At 37.3% G+C, this 17,088-nt stretch overlaps 2 protein-coding genes across 3 annotated transcripts in view; both read right to left on the reverse strand.

Moving 5' to 3' along the window:
• Positions 1-17,088, reverse strand: part of LOC146455139 (uncharacterized) — a 93,261-nt gene that overhangs the window by 72,244 nt on the left and 3,929 nt on the right. The window lies entirely within an intron of this gene.
• The window catches only part of LOC146455141 (uncharacterized), a 61,563-nt gene that overhangs the window by 40,498 nt on the left and 3,977 nt on the right, over positions 1-17,088 (reverse strand). For both annotated transcript variants that reach the window (XM_085094588.1, XM_085094587.1), the window contains exons 2-15: positions 14,908-14,982; positions 13,656-13,804; positions 12,252-12,398; positions 11,187-11,420; positions 10,323-10,551; positions 9,005-9,192; positions 7,524-7,683; positions 6,950-7,169; positions 5,729-5,976; positions 4,361-4,606; positions 2,684-3,104; positions 1,648-1,882; positions 463-613; positions 18-217 (exon numbers count right to left, since the gene is read on the reverse strand). In XM_085094588.1, the coding sequence (XP_084950714.1) occupies positions 18-217; positions 463-613; positions 1,648-1,882; positions 2,684-3,104; positions 4,361-4,606; positions 5,729-5,976; positions 6,950-7,169; positions 7,524-7,683; positions 9,005-9,192; positions 10,323-10,551; positions 11,187-11,420; positions 12,252-12,398; positions 13,656-13,804; positions 14,908-14,977 (2,898 nt within the window). In that variant the 5' untranslated portion in view covers positions 14,978-14,982. The remainder of the gene's footprint in view (positions 1-17; positions 218-462; positions 614-1,647; positions 1,883-2,683; positions 3,105-4,360; positions 4,607-5,728; positions 5,977-6,949; positions 7,170-7,523; positions 7,684-9,004; positions 9,193-10,322; positions 10,552-11,186; positions 11,421-12,251; positions 12,399-13,655; positions 13,805-14,907; positions 14,983-17,088) is intronic.

Consider the following 17,088-nt stretch of genomic DNA (forward strand, 5'->3'; position numbering starts at 1 on the left):
GCCTTAATATTACTGACCCGAGCAGTTGACAGAGGCTTGTTGACAAGTATGGCAAATTCGTAGCTCTTGTCCGTTGGGTTGACTCCATGATCCAGCCAAGCCGTAGCGTAACGAGCCGAGGTTTCCCTTGTGCGTCCTCTTTGGTCCCTGGATGTTTGAAGACTAATGGCAACATTTAGTCCTGTATCGCCGGCCTTGGGGATGTAATAACCATTTCCTGTTTATAAGAGGTAGTAACAGCGCAACGTTCATAAGTCATATGATTAAACTTGTGACAACGAGAACACTGTACAGACTGATCCTAGCCGTGCGGGGAAAAGGATTTAACAATTAACCAATAAAACAAAAATATAGTTAAAGGAAAGAAAAATTAGCCATACTTTCTCGAGGAAATCAATTATTTTACATGGAATAAATCAATGTTATCAATAAAGTTTTTGATGATGCATATTTTGTTCTTACCGTTTACATCTCTTAGTACGGCTGCAACGCTCCCTGAACCAAAGAAAGAAGGGGCCTTAGTTAAATCCGTGTTGAGAGAGTGAGCCGTAGTGTTTATGTAAATTGATGATGGATTAGCAGCATCCAGTAGCTTGGTCTGAAACAATGTAGTCTGTATCAAACAAACAAACAAAAAAAAAGCACCATTAATATCGTTTGTATGGGGTTGTCTTTTTTGACGTTTGATTTAATAATAATAATAACAATAATATTTAATGACGGGCTCCAACTCGCCAAGGCGGTTTTCCGTGGAGCCCTCCTAACCTACCTAAATACATAACATAACAAAATACAAAATAAATGAGAGCAAATATGTTCCTAATATTATTATTAATAGTAAGAAAGTCAAGTTATCGAGTAAAAAAATAAAAACAAGGTTTAAAATGAGTCAAAGTCTTTCAAAAAAGTTTTCACTTTTGCTTCAAAAACAGATAAAACATCGGCTTCCTTTAGGTTAATCGGAAGGCTGTTCAGTCTTTCGCAGCTTTGAAGATAAAAGTTTGTTTACCCCAGTTAGTTCGAGGAAGAGGCAAACGAAGATCGTTGGAGCGTCTTGTGTTATGGGAATGAACAGAATGATTTCTATTAAAATTAAAGTCAAAATCAGTTGATCCAATACGGCATTTGTGGATTGAAGAACAACGGTGGAAAAAACTTCTCGTAGAGAGATGCTTGAGATCTAGCCTCTTTAGCGCTTCAGTTAACGAGCTTCGTGGTGGACGCCCCAACATAACTTTAGCAGCTTTATTTTGTAGAATTTGCAATTCTGACATCAGAGTATCATTATTTTTGTCCCTCGTACAACGTCTCCGTCATCAAAAAGAGGTAGGATTAGGATATTGTATAAGGTAACCCTGGTTTGTATTTCACGTTCATGCCCTAGATCTTAACGGTTTCAATATGCTCATCTGCCGTCGTTCCCTGGGTACTGTGGTTAATTTTGACGCTGGGGATAAAATCCGCTACTTTGCACCACTTTTCTGTGATGATATCTGTTACACTGTACAAGATGATGCTAACTTGTTAATGTCTGTTTAAATAAAACCTACTGACAATTACTTCCCCTGTAGTGCGGAAAGATGTCTTTGGTGTATTTGATCGTGGGTTTTTGTAAAGATTTAAAACAAACTAGCACGCGTTATGTACCTGAGTAATGTTGGTAGCTAAACTATTAGAACTTGTGATACCAGTCCCAAGGCAGAGGATAAGGAAATCTGCAAAGAACACGCTCTTTTTAAAGGTGAAGTCAATATTTGCTTGAAATGCACCGGTTTCCCAACGGTAAGGGGGCTGAGAGAATTCCATTCCAAAGACCCCTGCAGAAATGTCTCCTCCACCAACCAATCTTACCCCACCAGCCAGTTCCATCGGCTGATAATATCTACAAAAAATATATTTAAGCATGTATCAGTCCACCCTACGTTTAGGTATTTAGACACCAAAACATTCCACTTGACTGAGGAAATTGGGCTAGCACTGTATTCCATAATCTACCATGCTACTCTAAACTAGGAAACTTATGAACCTATCGATGTAGAAAGGTATTAGGTATGTATACCATGGATGCATGTATGGAAACCAGAAGCATTTTTAATATAATCTGCTTTAAACAAAAATAACGAGAATCAACAAGTCGATTCGTCCACTAGTTCAGAGGAAAAGGCGATCAGTGCAATACATCAAATCCTCCAATGTCGTCATAGTATTTCAGAGGTTAACACAAGAACGGCAATACATGTTTCTTGTTATTTGTTTACCGAACTTGAGTGAAGACCAACTCAAGGTCACCATGCACCTTCAAAAGCGTGTCTAGCGCCCCTGATCATATTCCAGATACGCCAAATCCTATACTAAATTAAATACCTGGCTTTTGGAATTTTTTTTTGAAATTTGGTGATTTTCTCAGGAATTTACCTGGGAAAATTTTGGTGCGGTAGGTTAGTGTTTTGATGTTATAGTCCAGGTTTCACTGTCCTTAATTAAATATTCTCGTCAAGACACAAAGGATGATAAAAAACCCTGTCCATACACGGTCAACATGGATTGCCTCTAAAATAGGACGTGTTTTGATGTAAAGTCGTCTACTATTACCCTCACTTCGCCTTCTTAACAAAAGTGTGTTCCAGAGTTAGTATAATGGTTTAAGCGTGTTAGAGTAGGTAAGGTGAAATGAGATACAGACCTGCGGTTTTCGCTGATAAGGTCTTCAAGATTCATTTTAATGGTAGTAGTGCCCGGATGACGTGTCCAGTCCCATCCGTTGTCGATATCGTATGTTTGAAGAGCCGCCTCACTGTTTGCAACAAGAAGCGCTCCGTGACTCTGGTAAAGCCCAAAGACATTTTGCCTCGATGATGCCTCAAAGTCCCAAACATATTTGTTGAATCCTTTGACACTGACTGCCCAGTTGTTGCGCCGATAGACGACAAATGCAGCGTAGTTCAACGACCAGAATCCCGTTGGGGAAGCTTCTGCGGCGATATTCATTGTGGTCGCCTTGCTGTTAATTTCCTCCATGATGTTGATGGAGCCGATGGAATTTAGGTAATAAATCGAAGTAAAAATTGTTCCGTCGCCCAAATATTCATTAACATCACTGTTAGCTGCATGTTTAAATAGAAAAATAGACAAATTATACTTGAAGTTAGGAAGACAATTTATGTATTTGTGAATATGGTTTAAAATTTTTTTAGTGGAAGTTCCGACAATGACCCCTGGTTTGCCCTTAACAGTGTGAAGATCTAGCAACTCATTTGCCTCGATGTTGGAAATAACTACTGTCACACTTTTAAACGATTCAATTCAAATGTCCTTGATCAAATGATGGTAGTAGAATATCATAGAGGCCTTGAAAATTTAGTTGAGTCAGGTCAAATCCTGCCCAACTTCTTTTTTGTGTGTTCTTTGCAACTACTTAAATGTTTGTGATAGACAATATTTCTCTAAGTGACACAGGCAAACTGTACTAGCTCAAACTAGTTCGATTACTAGTTTGGCCCCTGGGCGGGAGGACGCGTGTTCGAACCCTGGTCGGTTCAACCCTCAGGGTCTTAAAATAATTGAGGTGAAGGTGCTGAATTTGCTTTGACATTTTTTATAAACAATATTTATTTAAATATGTGCTTTGGGAGCACAAAGGGCTTATCTAGAGAGCTTATGCTGTTGAGCGAATAATTTTTTGCGTCTTCAACAGTTTCATCGCAAAGAGCACAGGCTGGTAAAGGACAGCAATTTTTCTTAAAAAGGTGATAATTGAAGGCTTTAAAATGAAATCTCAAACGAGTGTGAGATATTGACGCTGGACGATGCCCAATGGTTAGACCTACAGGTGACTCGAAACAAACACTGAGAACGTAAGGAACGATGGCTGTGACCATCCCCAGTGCCAGCATGGGTGTGGATGAGACCACAACTCTGTTTAACAGCTAAAGGTCAATGGGATTTACTGAGTGCTGAGAACATCTACTACACGAAGAACACGCTTCAGCCAGCCAGCCACCAACTGGCACGTTACTTAGCCTGTTTGTCTTTTATTTTCATTTATTTAGTCAGGCAGCACGACTCTCGTCAGTTACTGACTGACTCTATTGTCATGCAACACGGGTAGGTATCGCGATCAACATGGTGATCGACAGTTGGCACTGTAAACGTCAAGGAAGGAATAGTATTAAAAATTCCATTAATTATAATAATTGATGCAGATAAAAGTATCATTTTGAAGAACATCAGATTACTCCAAAATGACCCTGAAATGGGTATAATTTTGCACAAGCCTTACTAATTTCGTGCAAACACGACCGAACCAAAGAAACAAAACAATAAAAACGCAAAACATTCTTAAAACAGATAAAAGTCAAACCTGTGTCGTAGAGGCGCAGAAACATTTTGATGTTTCCACTATCGAGCGTAGTAATCGCCCCCAGAGAACCACTCACAAGACTTGGAGCTGTGGCGCCGATATAGGCATAAGCAGGAAACGACTTCGCCAAAATTGCACGAGTAAAACCGGGGAATCTCCCTGAAACGCTGTTTGGAGAGGAATACTTTACTGAGACGACCCTCATAATTTCTAGCCCTTTCTTTATGTGTTTCTTGGTTGCGGCATCTAGTAACAGAAAAGAGTGTTTAAAAAATACGTTAGATAACATATTTGATTGAACTTTTGTCAACAGAGCACAAATTGCAGAGTTAGAAACATATTCTACATACAACGTTTTCCACTATAAAACTGATTCAAACAAGACGATGGTCGCTGAAGGAGGAAAGTTACTTATGAGTGATCATGATAAATTTGACTAGGGTGTTTGACTAAATATTGCTAGATTTCGTTATGCAAAAGACGATGGTCTACTCTAAATCGTCAACTAACTGTTAAGAACTATTGTAAAAGGTTTTCATAATGATGTTGCTAAAGAGAGATGGTCGCTCGGAAGGTTTTTACACTAAATTTTAAATGAAGAAGAAATACAGTTACCTATGGAGCTAACTTAGTTGAGTCGAAAACGTTCATTTGTCTCTATTTTAAAGTTCTAATAATTGTTGGAGACGCGCAAGCGATTTGAAGGAACTAAAAGTCCATTTTGAGCGAATTTATCGACCCGTGGCGGTGCTTAGTTAGGAATACGAAGAATCGGTCAGTTAGAATAGTGTTTCAGTACAAATTCACAATCAAACCTGTATTTTTTTTTGTGAGTTGAATTCCCATTAAACATTTGTACGGCAAATTCCTTATTCCATTAGCTTGAATGGACATGCTTAAGGACTCATTTACGACTCAAATCTAATGCCAAAACTGCCTTTTGCAGCACATTGCCACTAAGGAGTGTCGAAATTAATTCTTAAATTAACTCGGGACTTCTGAGGATCCAATGACTGAGGATCAAATCCAAACCCAATTGTCAGTTGCTCGCAAGCAATTTCCCGAGCTCGAGGCCCGTTAGTTGCATTTGATTCGAATGCTGATTGGTTCATTGGGATGTTTACGTGTGATGTGATTGAATTAAGTAACTATTTTGGTTTTGGTTTTACGACCCTAAACTGAACACCGCTCCATTAAATTCCACAGAAAAGTACTGCCGATGACTGCAATGATCTTTAACAGACTTTCATTTGGACAGCCAAAATTTTAAATACAATATTTAGGACTATATGTTAAGACTTCAGACCTACAACAATTATTGCTCCCAGTTGAGTTATAAATAAAAAACAATGGCAAAAAATTTCTCACCAAAGTCAAACGCTGTTCCACTGAGCAGATACTGGATAAGAGCTGCTTTATGCATGGCGTGAGGTGTGTAAGCAGAGGCATAGTAGCTATTATGATGGAATCCAACGAAATCGGGCTTTAAAGTGCCTGCAAAGCCTTCATTAGGCGACAGCGCGATAACATACCATCGGCCAAGTGCTTCCATGTCACGGATTTTCGCCAGCTTCTCTTGTGTTGTAGATGTAGGCATCATAAGAACAGCAAATAACCTTTGAGAAATTATGTTATCGTTTTAAATAAAAGCTTTAAACCAAAATTAAATTACTATTAATCATAGCTGACCAATGTTGAGTCTCGCAGGAATGACTGAAAAGCTTTGTTTTAGCATGGTAAGCCTCGGCCGGACGCGAATTCAGTGCGAGAGTAGCTTGCCGTGCAAAAACAAAGCTGTTTATTCTCCTGAGACTCAAAATGGCTTCCGAGTGATAAAGGCCTATTACACGAAAAAAAAAAGACACAGGGAAAGTAGCTTACGACTCCTTCAACGGACGCAAAGTACGACAAAACTCACGTAAGACATGTCACATTTTGTTTTGGTTTCAATTAAAAAAAAAAGGCTAGAATGTTTGCTCCGATTTGTCACAGAAAATCTTCGTGATAAACAAAAATAAACATAAAAATAGCAACGTACTGTATTGTTTTCAACATTGTCGCATTCATCACACATAAAACGCTCTAAGAAATCAAAGTACATTATTTTAGCCAGCTCATTCTGAGGCTTCTGAGTTACTGAAACCTCAGTATTTTCATCTTTGAGACATGGATGACAGCAAGCTCGAAAAAAAGAAATAGAAACGCCAAAGATTGCCTCCACACAGTATTCTCCAACTTGAAAAACACAGATTAGTGAGGTTAACGCCGAAACAGCAGAAAGCAGTTCACGGGTCTCAAATCTATTGATTTCATTAAATAGATTTAAAATTCAAGGTTAGACTTTTGTTTCGATTGATGCTACTGTAGAACTTCATGCCCAATGTTATAAGCCAGAATTCTGCTGTAAAATCAAGTAACGTTTGCCGCCATGAGGTAAGCTGGAAATAACTGATGTTTTCTTTGTGTTCGCTGATAATTCACTCATAATTCTGCCGGTAAGGTATTAAATTGCCCTTAAAGTGAAGTCCTGTTTTACGCGGCCGCTCCAACTGGACTCGCATAAGGATTTTGCTTTGCTTAAAATCTTACCTCCAAATTGAAATGGTTCTCATACGATCGGCGGTTGTTCCAGCGAACTCAAATGGATCTTGATAAACCTCGCCGAAGTCGTTGTACCACTTCATTGTAGCAACGTAGTCCGACGTTGATTGCAACACGTTCCTCAAGACATAAACAGCGTTCATGAAGCCTGCTCCAGCATTGTTCATCTCGTGATCCAAAGAGCCAATTGCGCTGCCATCAGTGAAACCTGGTGCAGTAGAGAAATCATGCAGTCAAAGCTTCAAGTGAAGTCAAATACTATATCCCCGTTTCCAAAATAACGAAACACTGCACCATATAGTAATCAAGCATTATTTTTTCTAGGTACTTTTATGGTATATTTTAAGAGCATCATTGTAAGTTTTGAATTAATCAATGAAAATGATGAAGTGCGAACTTTCAATATGAAGGCTGTTTAGCCCTTTCTTTGGCACATTTAACTCGTGAAAAAAAAAAAAAACCGAAAGAAATGAGAAGATTAGTGAGGAGACAGTGTGAAACGAAACTTCGGCTGCTATCCACTTCTTTTAGATCGACCAACTTTGATGAACTGTAAACTGACCTTGATCCTCAATGTATTCGAGAAGGAGCTGCAGGTTTGCCTTTCGCTTGTTATTCAGAGCGTTGATAGCCTCCTTGACTTTCATCTCTGTGTATGGCGTTACTGAACCCAAGGCGTCAGTAAATGTCGTTTGCAATGCAGAGTTACCACCTGCTATCGTCTAGAAAAAAGTTAAAGAAATAACAGTTAGCGATCGTAACTCAATTGCAAAAAAAAAAAAAAAACGGTTCATGATAGCCTTTCAAAATAAAAGCTTACAAGTAAACCGCCCAAACGTTGCAAAAACGTTTCAGCTGTTACAGTCAATCCAGGTCACGCGTGAACAGTAATTCCAAGAATGAAATGAACATTCGAATTTCTCTTTGTAATGTCCGACGTGTGAATGAAATGTTGGACATCTCTCTGGAAATCGTTCCGAAAAAGACGCATTAACTGAAAAAAAGATTCAAAATACTTGGGAAGCAATTGTTATTCTTGAAATATTCAATTTTGCAATGTAAAGAAAAATTCATAGCTTTATACTGTCAATACGCTAGGGAAATTTATACGGGAACTCTGAAATCTCGTTGACGATTTTGAAAGCTGACGTGTAAATTTCAAAACTCCGTTCAAATTTCAAAAATATCGTTTACGCGTGACCTGGGTTGACTGTAATTAAAAGGGCTAACTTGAAGACTGTTTCCATTTATATAGGAAAGACAGTGAAATCAGTCAGAATTAAGAACTTGAAACGACTTAGTCCTGCAGAATCTCTTGTAATGTTCCTTTTTCCTTTTAACAACGTTCAAGTATGTGACGGTGATTTGTTTATGAAAATTAGTCACGCTTAACTAAACTAACTAAAAGATAAGAAAGAAACGTAAAAGAGAAGACAAATGTCACTTGTTTCAATTTCTTTACTGTCATATTTATTAATATGTCAGTCATTCTAGCTTGCTGCAATACAGCAATTTGCTAATTGGGGACACTTATCTAACCTATTAATACGGAGATCTTAATCCTAAAATCATATTAAAATAGTACAAGATGCTATACTAATTATCAAATATAGAGCCACAAATCCTAATTTATGATCCTAATCCTAAATCCAAATCCTAATCCTAGTTGCGTCCCGTATTAAAACACTAAAAGATACAATACTAATTGTATAATATATAAACTATAAATTGTATACATTAGTTGGGACGATGGAATTACTTACTGTACATACTAAAACGTAGCTAATAACTGCATAAAAGACAGTTTTGGCAAACATCGCTGATCAATTCACACAAGTTTATTGTTCTTATGCGGTTTTGAAACATAGGATCAATAATGCAGAATGCGTATTGTGTGTATCAGAATATTTATAAACGCAACAGGACTACGGCTGGAAAAGCTGATCACCACAAAAGCGTTACTAATTATTGATGTGCTGACACATAGTACTAACATTTCTTCTCGAATTTTTTTTTCACATACGTAGTAACAATAGTTCTTACCTGTATGGCCGCAGTCTTAGCGTCGGCATCACCGTTCAGATTAGTCAACTCTGCAGCAGCTACTGCATTCACGTCTGCGGTACGTGATCTTATGTGATAATCCAGAGCCATTGGAAGTAGAACCCTTTCCATGACAAAGCCAAACTTTTTGTCGTCATACTCGGACTCGTCAGAGTATAGTGGGGTACCTTTGGGGTGAGAACACAAAGGGCCAAATATTTAAACAGTCAGAGTCTAACTTCGGCCGCGGCTTAAGACAATCTGTTTATAAGTGGTTTATTTAAAGTAGATGAATAGTTTTCTAGTCTGGGATGCAAGCCTTTTTGTTATGCCGTCAGCAGCAGAAAACGTTTAAATATGACTGTTGGCAAAATTGAAAATGGCTTAGAACGCGGTTTTGTTAAACACTGTCTAAACTGTCTTTTAATGACTGACGCAAATAGTAGTATGAGAGGGTAGAATGGCCTCTTTCATGCTTAATTGATTAAGTTGTCAAAATGGTGTTATGTCAGACCAGTTGTTAATTTATTGTTTTAGATATCAACGATATTAGCTTAACCATTTTTAATTTGTTGCTTTATATATCAACGATATAATCTTCATGTTCATTGAAACATGTATAAGGAAGGCATAAGAGTCACGATGTCAGTTTAGTTTCCTCTAACAGTTGTAAACCATTATTTTGAGGTTTCAGTCAATTCATGATCAGTTTGAGTTTGGGTAACGTATTTAAGTGATTGTCCCACCAAAATGGCGTGGCCTTTTTTGTGTGAAAAGTTGAAAATCTTGAGGTTATGCTGCTTATAATTTATTTTTCTCAGAATAAATATGAGGCGGCTACTCTTGCCTTACTCTCAGACTGTTTACAAAAACCACCTCGAAAATTGTTTCCATTTCAATCAAGCTTACAAAGTATTCAAACAAAAGGAAAAGGGAGGCATTCAAGATTCCGAATTATCAATATCTGTACCCAGAATGAATCCCTATACTAAAACTGAAGTATAATCTTAAGCTGGTGACACACGGTTCAACATCGTGCAATAGTTGTTGAGCAACAAATGTAACACGATGTTGAACCGTGTGTCACCAGCTTGAGACTGGAAAACGTCTGGTTAGCGCCGTTCAACAAGTGGCAACTTGTTGAGTAGAATATAGAATTCATTTCTATTTCGTTCACCTGCGTTCAACAACGTTCAACATGTTGAACGGCCTACTGTTTACCATTCAACACTGCATGACACACCGTTCAACAAATGTTGGACCGTTGGTTACCAGCTTTAGGAATCCGCTTTAGAGAATATTGTCTCAAAATACACACCGGTAATCACACCAGCCGCGCTTTTGGCAATGTTCAGGGCAGCAAACTCTGTGTTTGCTCTGTTCACGTCACCCTGTAGAGAATCCCATCTCCTTTTCACGTTTCCTGTAAACTGGTTTGATGTCTGCGACTGTTTTACGAACCAGTTGTCCAGTCTCGTTGCAATCAAGTTCATGTCAGCCAATTTGGTCTCACTGGGAGTTTGATCAGTGATAGCTGTTGGAGTGGCCTGTTAGGAGCAAAATGGTTAAAATACACTTATCCAGATTATTTCAAAGAGACTCAAGTTGAAGCTAAAATGAAAACACGTTCTAGTCTTTAACCTGGTGAAATAAAAATCTAAGTTCAGTTTTGCGAATTGGTTGAAGGTTGAAGGAACGATGACCGTCCGGGCAAGTACTAGAAGTTCAAAACGATGCTCAGAAAGTCGCTCAATTGATACAATCGCTGTTGAGGACAACTACATTTTACAAACAGACTTATATCCATTAAAACATTAGATGCGAAAAGAAATTAAGTTATTTCAAAATATTTTTATTGTAATATCTAGAGTCCGGAAACTGGAATAATAAAACTGAACATTGCTTTATGAAAGATTTAGCTTGCAAGGGTTATGGTTTAGCAAGTTTCCCGATGCTTACAATACATTTTCGACGAATATCGTTATTTTGGTGTGTCTGTGCCTTTTCGCTCTGCTTAGTAGGACCATGGATGCAACAGTCAGTAAAGTCCATATTTTACGCTCTTAAAAACTATAAGAAACTGTATGGAGTTTCCATCACGCAACTTCTGCAATAAAATAAAACGTGACCTGTAGTATATAAAAAAAAAATAATAATAAAAATAAAAAAATCAGCAATTTACCTGACTCCAGCGATAAGTTTGTTGCCAAAAATTATTTGGAGTGTAGAGTGGAGTAATCGTTGGCACAATAGTGTCACGTGATTGTCCTCTCAATCTATTCACCAAGCGAATGAGATCAAAGTAGAAAGCGTGGATTGTTGAAGAAGTTGTGGGTGCAGTTATTTTCATGGTGTCTATGTTTCTTCGGCTGCCCGTTAAAGCTTCATTGTACGAGACCCAAACTGCTCGCCAGCCCTTGAAACAAGGTAGAGAAAGGCAAAGTAATTTGTGATTATGTAGATTTGTAAAGTGGGAAAAACATGGGAATAGAAATCCGAGAAAAATCCAATAAAATGTACGGTACAGGAAAAAATAACTTTATGAATCTGTCGGAAACCAGGGAAATGTCGATTATTACATCATAATTAAAAAAACAACACAAACTGACAAACAAACAAACAAAGCGTCATGCGCGTGTTTAGATTGTTGTTGGGTCTTGATAGCTCTGCGCGTTTTCTCTCGAAATCTTCCGGTTTTCATTCCTCCACTGACAAAAACTGAAAAATTTCAATTTCTAGTTCAGTGCCGATATATGAAAACAGGGGGTCATTAAGATGTTTTCTTTATGTATTATGGAATCACAAGAATACTCGTTACTTTTCGTAATCGTTTAGCGTTCAAGTTAGGGTGAGGGTTTAGGGCCTAGAACATAGCATTTGAAATCTCAAAGCCAACCCGATAACTACTAAGCAGAAGTTATTCACGAAGGATTCAGCCACCGGTTAAAGTACATAAATAAATCCATATCAGCTACCCGGCAGCAGCCAAAATCTAACACTAATTAAATACCATCAGCCAACGATTCACAATTCACTTTACTGTGACGATGACTTCTCCTCGGGTTGTCGAAACACCAAACAATGTCATCTTATCTTATATGATCATCTTGTCAGATGATCATGTAATTTACCTACGTATGACACGACTCCTGCGTTTAAACCATTTACACGGGTGTTTAAAGGTACGATTGTACGTGAATCGCCCTTTTAGAGTGGACGTTAAAGCAGCAAACGAGGTTGTGAATACCGTGAAATCCAGGTTTATAGTGAACTGTGATATAGTGCCCGTCGAGTCACGAAAAGAGACTGTTAGACTTTCTCCTGAGCGTTTATTGGTGTTGTAAAGCCACAGTTTGATTCCTCCTCCTCTAAGCTCTGATCCACTGATGGCCGGCTGAAGAATTAAAAAAAAAACATTGATCCCAAGGTTGCACACGTTAGAAAAATTCTGATTGAGTAATTGATAGTTTGAAATACTTACTGAAACTCTATTAAAAGACAGACAAAGGTAGTGAAAAAGGCGTATCACCTATAACGTTTCAAAGTTTTGCTAGGGTGACAAAACTAGTTATTTTGTGGTGAAGTATAAATAAAACTATAAAGTAATCTGAAAGTTGCCAGAGATCATTAGAAACAAAGGACGTTCAGTTGTTCTAATGATCTCCCTTGGAATTAAGCGGTGGAGGCATCAGTTCGAAGCAATGTGGAATATATGAAACAAATATGATGTTATGTTTTACACCGATATTATAACTGATAGATGTATTTTTCAGTCAGTAACAGAGGCACGCATACAGGCACAGCCAGTATGTCTGTGCAAGAGATCCTCTCTTGGTCTGTGTCACTGACTTTTCATTTTAGAGGACCCTTCTGTAAACTATTTTTGTGATGTTGGCATCCTCGTTTAAGATTACCCTCATCAAAAAACACCTATCTCACATTCTTTCACATGCATGTACACTCATCGACATTAAATCCTAGCAGTGTGCATGACTTTTGTCACATGAAGCTAGGTTAATGGCCTCTAGCTCTCTCAATTGTCCTGTGGCTCAGTGGTAGAGCATCTGAAAGTTCATAGATTGGACTGCTGTTGGTAGTGCGGATTTCCTTAAACCCTACTATACTTGTGTCACTGGCTGATAAAATACCTCTTATCAATGACATTGTGAGAAATGTTTCTCAAAAATTTGAAGTTTATGAGAAGACTAACAAGGATTAAAGGTCATCTAAACTTTATTAGAGTTCCTTAGAAATTTTCTTTAGTATTTATTTATCTAAAGCAGAATCATAATAAAGTGATTATTTATCCTAAAGACTTACAAAGTTCCCCCTAAAGATACAAATGTGAGGCGTTTTTAGATCGCGCCATATAAACTATAGGTCGTTTGCATCGCCGCCATGTTGGCGTACAAACAAAAGAAAATTCGTTGACATAGTTTGCATAAAAATGGAGGTTAACTCCTAGAGGAGAAAAATCTTATTGTTCCTGTACACCAACATGGCCGCCATAACGTCACATGCAAACCATCAATAACTATAATAACTACTACTACTATTACTAATTATCATTGTAATTATTGTTATTATCATTAGTATTACAAAAACAAAGACAATTATTAGCACATGTTGGATCACTCTTTCTGAAACTTACTGAGATTGAATGCGTGATTTCATCACCACTCGCCCAAGTCCACTTCAAAGAATGTGTGCCGTCCTTATACCGAGTTGTGGAACGTGCCAGTGTTGAGGTCGATGATGCACTGAAGGCATTCAAGTGGCTGGCCTCCTCGAACGTATAAACTGCAATGGAAAAAAGAAATAGAAATAATAAAGAGTGGATGAAAAAGGATTTTCTAAAAGAGACAATAAACACTCTCATTGGTTTCTAAGGGCAAGTTTGGTGACACTTGGGGGATTTTAGAATGAAAAGCAACGCAATGCAATGAAAGAAAATTACAATATAACGCAATTTATTTCGCTCAATATACAGATTAAAAAATCAAGCAAAAGCTTTTAAGAGATATGTCCAGAATTGAACTCAGCTGCAAAAATTACAAAACTGACAAATTTTCAATAAGGTCCTTTGAATTTCAATGAAAAAAAAGAAAATCGCGAAACTTCACGAGGCCAAATTTTAGAAAGTTGAGGAAGAAATGCAACTGAGGTTCGTGGAAGGCACGACACGAGACTTCGACACGAGACTAGAAAGACTTCGACACGAGACTAGAAAACTTACGAAAATTACGAAAAACGAAAAGATCGCAAGGCCGTCCATGAAAATCACCGGAAAAATTTAAGTGAAGTTGCAGCAGGCTTTTATGGAAATGCTATGAAATAAGAATGACTTTTAATGTGTTTCAATGTTTCTGGCAATGAGCTGTTTTACAAGTGTTTCATTTCAATCCTTTTAGACCATTGTCACGTATCCACAAGCGGCCAATTGTAATATTTTGCTTATTAAATAGATGTCGATGAAATATCCCATTGAAAGAGACAAATTTGAGATCTATTTCTTTCCAAAACATCGGAGAATAGATGAGCTGACAGCCGAACTAAACAAGTGATAATATTTATCTCAAATATTAAATTTTGCTGTGGACAAGCCAAAACCTTCAATTAATAGATGTAAGTGCGCAACAACAAAAATTTCTGATATAGTAAGAACACATCACGGTCAGTGAATGACACGATGGCAACCGTGGCAACATCAATTTTGTTTAATCCGCAGCACCGCTTTGGTGATGTGACATAGTTGCATTACAAAGGGTGAAAATTCACGAAGCGCGGTAATGAAAAATCGTTAAATTTGTAACCCTTACTCGATTCTTGAAATTGTTTAATCACTAAAAATACTCATGGGACAAAGAATGAGAATGAAAAATTAATAAGTAGAAAAAAAATACCAGTTCTTTGTGCATGAATGTCTCTCACTACCAAAAGTATGTAGGCCACGAAATACCATATAAACGCCATTGAACCTGTTGGTAAAAAAAGAAAAAAAAACATTCTTCAAGTCAAATTTTATGACTTACTCTCGCTATTTAAAAAAGTACTTAGATATATTTAGAAATATATTTTAAAAAATATATTTAAACCTAGCTCGATGACAATCAAAGGATGTTTTCTTTTAATACTGGATGGAATTATTTTATCAAAACTAAAAGGCTACATAAAATCCTTTGCACAGTTTATTACAGTGCAAACCCGTAAAGTCTGAGGGAGTTGATATCACTAAGTGAAAACACATATGCCTTGAGAGGAAAAGATATTCTAACAATGCCAAAGGTTAACAACACTAGGTTTGGACTTAAGTCATAGCGTTATCAGTCGCCCAGGCTTTGGAATAGCTTACTAAACGCAATTGGAACGTCAACGATTATAACCGATTATCTCGGACAAAGTAGCATCTTGTGAATACTTGCTTTCTTATCCTGTAAATAGTTTTATTGTATATAGTTTTATCACTTTTAATGTTTTTGCTGTCTAGTTAATGTTTCATCATTTTTAAAAATCGTAGCATACTTGTAAACTAGCTGGTGCGCGTTGTAATTAACCATAGCTAAGCGTAGGTTTCCATCGTTAAATACAGTATCTTATCTTATCTTATCTTATCTTATCTTAAAAGGAAAGTTGCGATTCACTTGATCTTTTGTTATTCTAGACTTATTTCTATTAACTCTTTTTTTCCCTTTTGCATGTATTTTACCGTTTGCATCGTTTTTCGATATGTCACTTCTTTTACAGATGGTTTGAAGACGCACTAAGAGTTGTATTGGGTATGAAAGGCAAAAATATTAATGCAATAGATGTACAAATTAAATACCTTTATGAAGTTTTTTGCCAGTAAACTAAAGAAAACCAAGAAACAGTGTTTCTAAATGAACAATTTACGTTGCTAATGATCTTCCTTAGCTAAAATATGACAAAAAAGCCAACGCCTGAATAAAAGTCCAAATTTGCACGGACAACTTACCTGCTTTCGTCTACCAGTCTTCTGACAAAAGACTTGAGAAAGTGTGAGATAAGATTTGGATTTACCCGTTATTTATGTCGGTCAGAGTGACCGGTCAAAACAGTTGTTTGAGTTCCGCATGAGCGATCCCCTTATCTTTAACCAATAAGATTCAGCTTCGTAATGAAAATAATACATTTAATTTTTATGAGCTCATAGAGAAGACAATGTTATGAACCATTCAGAGTTCTTTTTGCTTCATTTATCAGACCGGAAATTCTTGATCTGATACCTTGTCCAAAGCTTATTGGTAAACTACCTTCTGGTAGCTTTTCTGTTCCCAGTACCGTGAATCGCTTCACAAGACAGAAATGCATTTCTAATTCTTATGAGCTCATAGTCCAACAAGTTAAGCGAAGCAAAACGACACTTTAATTTATTTATAGGAAGAAAGACTAACACCTTTTGGAAACCGATTCGCTAAAAATTTTTCAAACGCCTTCATGTTCGCAGACGTGTGGCACATTTCATTTATCGAAAAATTAGGTGATGTTTTTGAATTTACAACTTTTCGCAATAACAATTTCAAATTTTACATATATATCGTATATCAAAAAAACAAAACAAAACAAAAAACAGCTGCTCACTGCAGTTACTGTATATCTGAACTTGTCGTTTGTCATTGCCGGACGGTAACCGATACCGCCAACAAATTGCAACGGGAGAAAAAAGTATAGCCGTCGTTAGCGTTTGGCCAAAAGCCTCTCAGGCCTTACCTACGCTAAATCGTCTTCACAGGTTTAACTTTTCCTTTTGACAGAAAACGTGGCAGAATACCTGGCGCCATTTTTATCCGCCGCACCAATGCGTTCTTATATTTTAAAGACAGATGATAGTCGGTCTAACAACACCTCAATGAAGGTATAAAAGCTATACTCTAAAGATTTGTTCTTACTATGGTATGCGTTTCTAAAAAGGAAAATCCGTTAAGAAAACCGTTAAGAGGATTGTTCTCCTGACTTTTAGTTACGAGCGATTCCTCACAGTCTCAAGGTGCGTCCTTTCATTGCTCAATGGTACAGTAAACACGTTTAAAGAGATCTTGAAATAAATCTGAATCTGAATCCTTGCA

Source organism: Pavona decussata, unplaced genomic scaffold (assembly GCF_977016875.1).
Source record: "Pavona decussata unplaced genomic scaffold, jaPavDecu1.1 SCAFFOLD_285, whole genome shotgun sequence".
Taxonomy (NCBI): Eukaryota; Metazoa; Cnidaria; class Anthozoa; order Scleractinia; family Agariciidae; genus Pavona; species Pavona decussata.